Here is a 7133-nt window from a genome sequence, read left to right on the forward strand (position 1 = left end):
ACAAGATTCACAACATAAGAACAGGGCAGTTATTAATGTATTCTCAGCCCTCAAAGCTACCTTGGCTTACATCCCAGAGATACTTGAACTTTGTAGCTTTTCTACTCCAGCTCCTCTCCTGATGTTTCCTGGACCTCTCCCCTGGCTAAATCCCCTACTTTCTCGTCTAACTCCTCCTCCCCTGGCTGGCAGAAGTCCAGCCCTATTCTCTCCCCTGCTCAGCAGTTGGCTATAAGCTGCTTTATTGACATATCAGGGAACAACTGGGAGCAGTGTTTATAGAACATTGAGAAAGGAGATTCTAACCAGGATTCTAACCAGATATTGTTGGTACAGAAATGAGCGTTTGAATGATACCATAGCCTTATGCCTACACACTGAAGCACCAACCAAAGAGCTTACATGGGCTGGACCTAGAGCAGATGGCAATTCGGTCATCATGTGGGTCCCCTAACAATGGGAGTAGAAACTGTGTCTGACTCTGTTACCTGCCTTTGGATCTCTTTTTCCTAACTGGGCTACCTTGTCTGGCCTCAGTGGGAGAAGATGCTCCTAGTCCTGCTGTGACTTGAGATGCCAGGGTGGTTGTTAGCCCTTAGGGGCCTCCCCTTCTCTGAGAAGAAGGAGAAGGAAGTGATGGGAGAAGGGGATCATGAAGCATGAGGGCAGGAATGGAAGGAGAGGAGGGATGGGGCTCGGATCAGGCTGTAAAGTGATTAAATAAAATTTAATTTTTTTTAAAGTTGGCTCAGTGGTTAGGAGCTCCTGTTGCTCTTGAAGAGGACCCACATTCAGTTCCCAGCACCCACATGGTGGCTCAGAACCATTTATAACCCCAAGGGTTTCAACACCCTCTTCTGACCTCTGTGGACCCTAGGCATGCATGTGGGTGAACACGTGAACACATGCAGACAAAACACTCATACACACAGCATAAAAATTGTTTTAAACAATTAAAGAATACTGGAGTTCTGATAAATTGTATTTCCGATACCTTCCCATCAAAGAGAGGCTGCATATCTTATGGGGGTGGGGATGCTGATGCTATTGGCTCGGGACCATGGCCTTCAGTAGCAGGCTTCCAGAGCAGCTCGGTCTGGTGGCAACCAGCCTCATGTAGCAACTGAGCACTTGAACTGTGGCTGCTCAAAGCTGAGATGAGCTGCAAGTGTGGGGTACACTAGAATGAGGCCAGCGGGGTCTGAACTAGGGGAAGAGGAAGCATGGAGACCACACAGTCACCCTGCTGGCTCATCACCACTTCCTTTCTCATCTCCTTTCGAGCAGCTTCCTGAAGCAGATGTGCAACCCTGCTTTTCCACTTGCCCAATCCACTGCACAGGCAATCGCTACTCTGCTCCTCCTAACATATTTCAGTCTAACACTCTTTCCTGCCCAGACCCAAGCTGGGGCCCTGCTGCAGCCCGAGGTCCACGGCTCCAGCCATCTGTGCCAAGCCCCAAAGGTCGTCTCTGACCATTTCATTCTCCGTCTTCTAAATGCCTATCACTTACCTCATCCACGTAGATCTTTCCCTCCCTGTGTCTCCTGCCTTAAGGTTTGCCCCATCCAGTCTAGCACCTCTCAGTGCCCTGTCTTCAAAACTTGGAGGGTAGATCGCCTTTGGTCTAGCCAGCATACCTGCTGCCCAGGCCTCTACCATCTGGTCCCAGTGTGGTTTTGACTCCCCTGAATTTGTGTCTTGATTCTTTTCCTGGAGTCTAATTTCCTTTAGAACAGAGTATGACTGGCTTTTATATTCTGCCTGGTCCTGGTCCTATGGAACAAGCAGATCCTCAAAAGTCAAGTTCTGAAATGCAATGGTGATTGGAAATACATGTACTTTCAGAGATGCAGAAATGACAAATGTTCCTTTAAAATTTAAAGAGCTGGGTTTGGTGACATACGCGTCTTTAATGCCAGCACTCAGAAGACAGAAGCAGGTAGACCTTTGTGAGTTTGAGGCCAGCCTGGTCTATATAAGTTCCAGGACAGTCAGACCTACATAGAAAATCGCTGTTTCAAAAAAAAAAAAAATTAACAATTTTTAAAACCTTTCTTGACAGTATCTCGCTATGTTTCCTAAACAGGGGGGCTTAAGCAGTTCTCCTGCCTCCGTCTCACAAGTAGCTGGGACTATTGGCACAGCATCTCACCTAGCTCTAAAACTTTCTGTCTTGAGAGTTACAGATCTTGAGGAAGTTGGGAAGGTAATCGGCGTTCTTATGCTCTTCACTCAATGTCCTTCTGTCTCAAGAGCACAATGTGACATCAGTATTACATGTGTAGCTCCTGGCCACCGGATACAGGTGACATCACAGTCAAGGTCTAGACAGTGATCTAGCCATAGTTTGTCTAACATGGATCCTGAGGGTTCAGTTCTTGGCATTGTATCCAAGCAGCAGGGCCTAGAACATGGTCTCACCTAGGAAAGCCTCAGGCTGGTGAGGGGAAGCAGATGTCTGGAGCTGATGATAGCCCTTGCTCCACCTGGTACCGGCTGAAGCCAGCCCATGAGGCTGGGGCTCAGCCATCTGGAAGCCCCAGGGGACATCATGTTACAAAGCAGCTACTCTTACCTGAGAAAGCCATAGCCTAGCCCTCACTCCCACACCCCTTAACACAAATAGTCACATGTACACGTTCTCAAAATAGAATACTTTTTATTTACCTTTCAAATGCAGAAGTACAAAGGACAGACATGAGCCTTTCTTCCATCTATCTCGCTGAAGTTCTCATACAGTCTATACAACAGGCATAGAAGACACTTTCTCCAGATTGCTTTAAAATGTCTGCTATCAAGCACTGGAGTGTTTCACGAGGTTACTCTAAGGGCCTCCATTCCTCCCGAGACACTGAGGGCAGCACATTTTCTTTTGGATTCAGGACCGAGGGGTGGGCCCTGAGAGGGACCACGACTTTGCCCCTATGCCAGAGAGCTTGGGAGGAATACACCAACCACCTTACTGGGGAGCAAACAGCTGAGCTTGCAGCTGATTTCTGCTGTTGAGCTTCTCCTTTTTCAATCTTCAGTTCACTAACGGCCCAAATGCTGTCATGTTTGGGGCCTTTCTAGACTTTGCTGTCAATGACTGGGGAAGAGAGGGAAGAAAGCACCAGTGCCCACATCTTTGTCTTCTCTTGGAAGACAGCAATAGGACCTCATGTAGCCCAAGCTGACCTTGTGTAGCCAAGGATAGCTTTGAACTCCTGGTTCTCCTGCCTCACCCTCCCAAATGCCGGAATTGTAGGCACATGCTCCTACCTGTGCCATGAGTACCCCATTCTTGTCCAGACCCCCCTGAGGGTAGAACTCTTCCACGCAGCCATTCTTGGGAGCTGTCCCAAAGGAAACACATGTGTGCAGATGCCTGTGCGTGTGAGGGAGCATGTGTGTACTTACATGTATCTACATGAACAAGACTGTTTGGGGACACATGCCTCCATCCTGGGGGCAGGATGTTTTTGTGTTTTTGCTGCTTGTTAACAAAGTAGGTAATTGAGGTACAGCAAGTTGGTAGAAAGTCTCTGTCTTGATGAGCCGAAGGGTGGGGTGGAAGGTTCCCTGATGACACTGTCCTGATGGCCCCGGTGGCCCAGCTCAGAGGACAGGATCCCACCTGAGGCTGGACAGAACTGAGATGTGCACAGAGGCATGGGTGGGTGGGAGTGAGAGGCAGTCTCAGGTGCTCAGGCCAGTCACCTCTGAACATGGGCAGAGGCTGAGAGGAGTCAAAGATGCAGACAGGGCAGCATGGGTGCATCCAGCTCCGAGTCAGCCCCTCTTCCCCTCTGCCCTGTGGGAGGAGGAAAGGGGGTTTAAGGCACACAGGTGAAAGCAGCTGTCCTGGCAAGCCTGCGGTGCCTTTAACAGCCAGCATGTGGTCCTATAACCAGCTCTCCTTCAGCCCAGACTGTCCCTCCTAGGTCAGAGCAGCATTTCACCATGTTCCCTGCCTGATCGCCGTAGCCTATCTCTCAGGTGGAGGAGACACTGAGGCCAAAGATGGCTGAGATGTAGCTCAGGTGGCCTGAGACTCCACCAACCCAATGATCACTATGCTGGCTGACAACAGGCGAGTAAGAATGTCACTTGGAGTCACAGGCTCCATTCAAGACCTGAGACACAGGGTCCAGATGATGTCTGGCTACAGAAGATGTTAGGGATGAGCGGACCACGGTTCCCTCCTACAGTGTCAGAGGAGGCAAGCAGAACAGCAGGGACAGACTGACAGACCTAGGACTCCCAGGACCATCTTCAGGGCAGGGACAAAGCCTTGGCAAGGCGGGTCCAGAACCAGGACTTGGTGCAAGGATTGGTATAGTCGCAGGTGGTGATGAACCTCAGGATACTGGGGAACTCCTTCTTCATCACCTTGTACTTGATGGGAATCAGCCTCTTCTGTTGGACACCTGGAGGCCAGAAAGTGTGTTGTTGGGACCAGGCCCCTACCTGTGGTAGGGCAGATGCAATCCCGAGAGCAAGTGCTACCACCGGCTCTCCACCAGCTAGGAACCCACGGTCCACACCCACTATGTGAGGAAGCGCAAACAGGCACAACCTCTCAGATGGCTGCTGTGCCCTGGTCTTGCACTCTTGGTCTGGCATCTTAAGGCTACACCTCCCCTCCCCGTTCTGACCAAAGGAGGGCTAAGCTTACCTGGAGAGAGGCTGAGGGCAAACTTGGTCTGGAAGTCACATTCCTTGCTCTGTAGGTAATCGTCAGAAACAACCACCACCATGCGACGACACCTGAGACAGCGGCAGAGTTCAGGCACCGTCCTTCTGGAGGGTGGCCTCAGCAAGCGCCACATTACCCAGGTTAGACAGAGCCCAGCTAGCAGGGCCATCCCAGCATCTGGACCTCTGGGTTCCATGCACTCACCCACCTGCCCCTTAGATGACCAACCAACCTTTTCTCAATGAGCTCACTGGCAATGGACCAGACGCAGGTGCCTGGCAGGACATCACGGTCGGACACACACAGCTTCAGCCGATAGTCTGTCTGTTCGAGCTGCCGGATCATCTCCTGCACAAATTCAATATCACTGGGGCAGTAGCAGATGAAGGCGTCGAAAAGCTCCGGTGTCTGTCCTGAGGACAGGGGACAAGAGAACCGGTCAGCCTCCTGAAGAAAGTCTGGAAGGAGCCCAGCCCGGAGTCTTAAAGGGAATCTGGGCCTTCACCCATCCCAAAGTGATGTCATACCCATGCCCTTCCCACCAGCGGAAAGATAGCGCCCTCCCAGATGAAATCTGGGTTAAACCGTGATGGGGGCCTGCTGTGCCAGTCTCTGACCCACTCTGAGATAGGACTGCGATTGCCCCATTTCTTGGATGGGGAAATCAAGGCTCTGAAAGAATGAGTGACTTGCCCAGGTCCCAGGTCCATCCACCTGCTTCCAATATCCACGCTCGACACGACACACATTCCGGGGCTGTGGCCCACCTGTTCTATCCAGGGGAACAACGAGGGGCCCTTACCCAGGGGGTCATCAAGAGTCGTGATGCCGCCCAGCTCCTTTGTTTGTGGGACACTGCTTTCCACTCTGGGCACCTGCAAAGGCTTCTCAGACTCCTGCTTCTGCTTATTTACTAAGTATTTCCTGCAGTCATCCTCTGTGGAGAAGAGACAGGGTGTAGAAGGCTTCTCTGCTGCCCCAGCTGCTGTACACACTCAGAATACCATGTTTGTTCCATGGGCCTACTTGGGCCTTCTTCAGCCACTGGTGCACCGGCAGCTCTACAGCTCTGACAAACTGACACTCCCTTTCCGACCCTCCCAAAATGGGCACCTGGGAGACCTCCAGAGTCAGGTTGACCCCTGCATCTCTGACACTTCATCCTGCACCCCCTTTCTAACGCTCCTGAGAATGATACCAAGCTGGGCATCTTGCAGGGTGCAAGGCAGTGGGAGCACAGGCTTGATTTCCAGAAGGGCCCAGGCACCTCACTAGTGCCCAGTGGGGATGGTGACCCCCATCTAGCAAGGTGTACCCAACTGTGTGGGCAGGGGCGTTGTGTTGAGTGACAGGGGGGCCTTTAGTCCCTCACTTGTGCTCCTCACACAACTGAGATACCCCTAGAAAAGCAGATACTGATTCCTGGGCCAACTGAAGGCCCATTCCACATCCCTTCCCTGTCTTAGGGTTCTTGAGCCCTCCCTCCCCAGCTCACCCCAGAAAAATTGATACGCTAAGGCCAGCCTCCGGCACAAGGCCAGGAAACGTGCTTCCTCACCGATGAGGTCCTTCAGTTCCAGCAGTATATCTTGACGGTCCAGCAGCGTCAGCATGTCTAGTAGCCTACCGACCGACGCGCCAGAGCGCCCCTGCCAGGCATCCAACAGACTGCGGGTGGGGTCGGGGCGACTCTCCAGTTCTCGGATCTCCAAGTACTCGAAGCCCATCTCCTCCGCCAGCGAGGTCCAGTCGGCCGCCACCAGCGTCCGTAGGTTCAAGAACAGCGAGAGGCGGCGCCGCACTCCCACGTTGAGCGCGGCCAAGGGGAGGGAGTACATGGAGGAGTCCAGGCGCACGGATCCCACGCGAGGGCTTCTTTCCGACATGGCGAGCCACCCCCGACCCCGGTGCGCTGGCCTTGTTGAGCTTCCTACTTCCCCTACGACTCCTGTCAGGCCCTCCTTCTTTCGCTTTCCGAGAAGCTCCGCCCCTTGCTAGAATCCGGAGTCCGCACTGGAGAGCAGTTGGGGTGCCCTGCCACTGCCCTGGGAGGGGGCGAGAGAGAGGGAGCAAGGGAAGGAGGAAAGGAGGGAGGGAAGGAGTCTGAATACAGGTTTGAATCCCGCCCCGCCCCCCCGACTCGTGTTTCTAAACTTTGCTCACCTCCTCTTGAAGGCGTGAGAATCTGGACAAACGCCTCTGACATCTGTCTATCTCTCCGCGCTCACCAAACCTGGGCGACTGGGTAGTGCTGGCTACGCGTGGTGAGGGGGATCAGCGTTGTTTACAGCCCTCCCATACGATAACCTATATTCTGGTAAGAGGCGCAGACTGGCTTTGGAAGTAGCAACGTGAAGCTCAAGCTGCCTTTATCCATCTGGCGCAAGTGGTGCCTCTGTTTTCTTTTCTTTCTTTCTTTCTTTCTTTCTTTCTTTCTTTCTTTCTTTCTTT

At 52.4% G+C, this 7133-nt stretch overlaps 1 protein-coding gene across 3 annotated transcripts; it reads right to left on the reverse strand.

The window, feature by feature from the left end:
• Positions 1-2643: 2643 nt before the first annotated feature.
• On the reverse strand, positions 2644-7112 carry Myd88 (MYD88 innate immune signal transduction adaptor). Of its 3 annotated transcripts, XM_055601672.1 has the most exons (7): positions 6846-7112; positions 6241-6727; positions 5485-5619; positions 4915-5095; positions 4662-4753; positions 4238-4413; positions 2644-3797 (listed from the first exon to the last, which is right to left on the reverse strand). In XM_055601672.1, exons 2-6 carry the CDS (start codon positions 6566-6568, stop codon positions 4259-4261), a joined length of 891 nt encoding a protein of 296 aa, XP_055457647.1. In that variant the 5' UTR covers positions 6569-6727; positions 6846-7112; the 3' UTR covers positions 2644-3797; positions 4238-4258. The 3 variants fall into 3 exon arrangements, with proteins under 3 accessions (XP_055457647.1, XP_055457645.1, XP_055457646.1); XM_055601670.1 differs by having other exon boundaries at positions 2644-4413; XM_055601671.1 differs by lacking the exon at positions 6846-7112 and having other exon boundaries at positions 2644-4413; positions 6241-6747.
• Between the last annotated feature and the right edge of the window lie 21 nt (positions 7113-7133).

The sequence above is a fragment of the Psammomys obesus genome, unplaced genomic scaffold (genome assembly GCF_907164565.1).
Source record: "Psammomys obesus unplaced genomic scaffold, mPsaObe1.curated_primary_1811, whole genome shotgun sequence".
Lineage (NCBI taxonomy): Eukaryota > Metazoa > Chordata > Mammalia > Rodentia > Muridae > Psammomys > Psammomys obesus.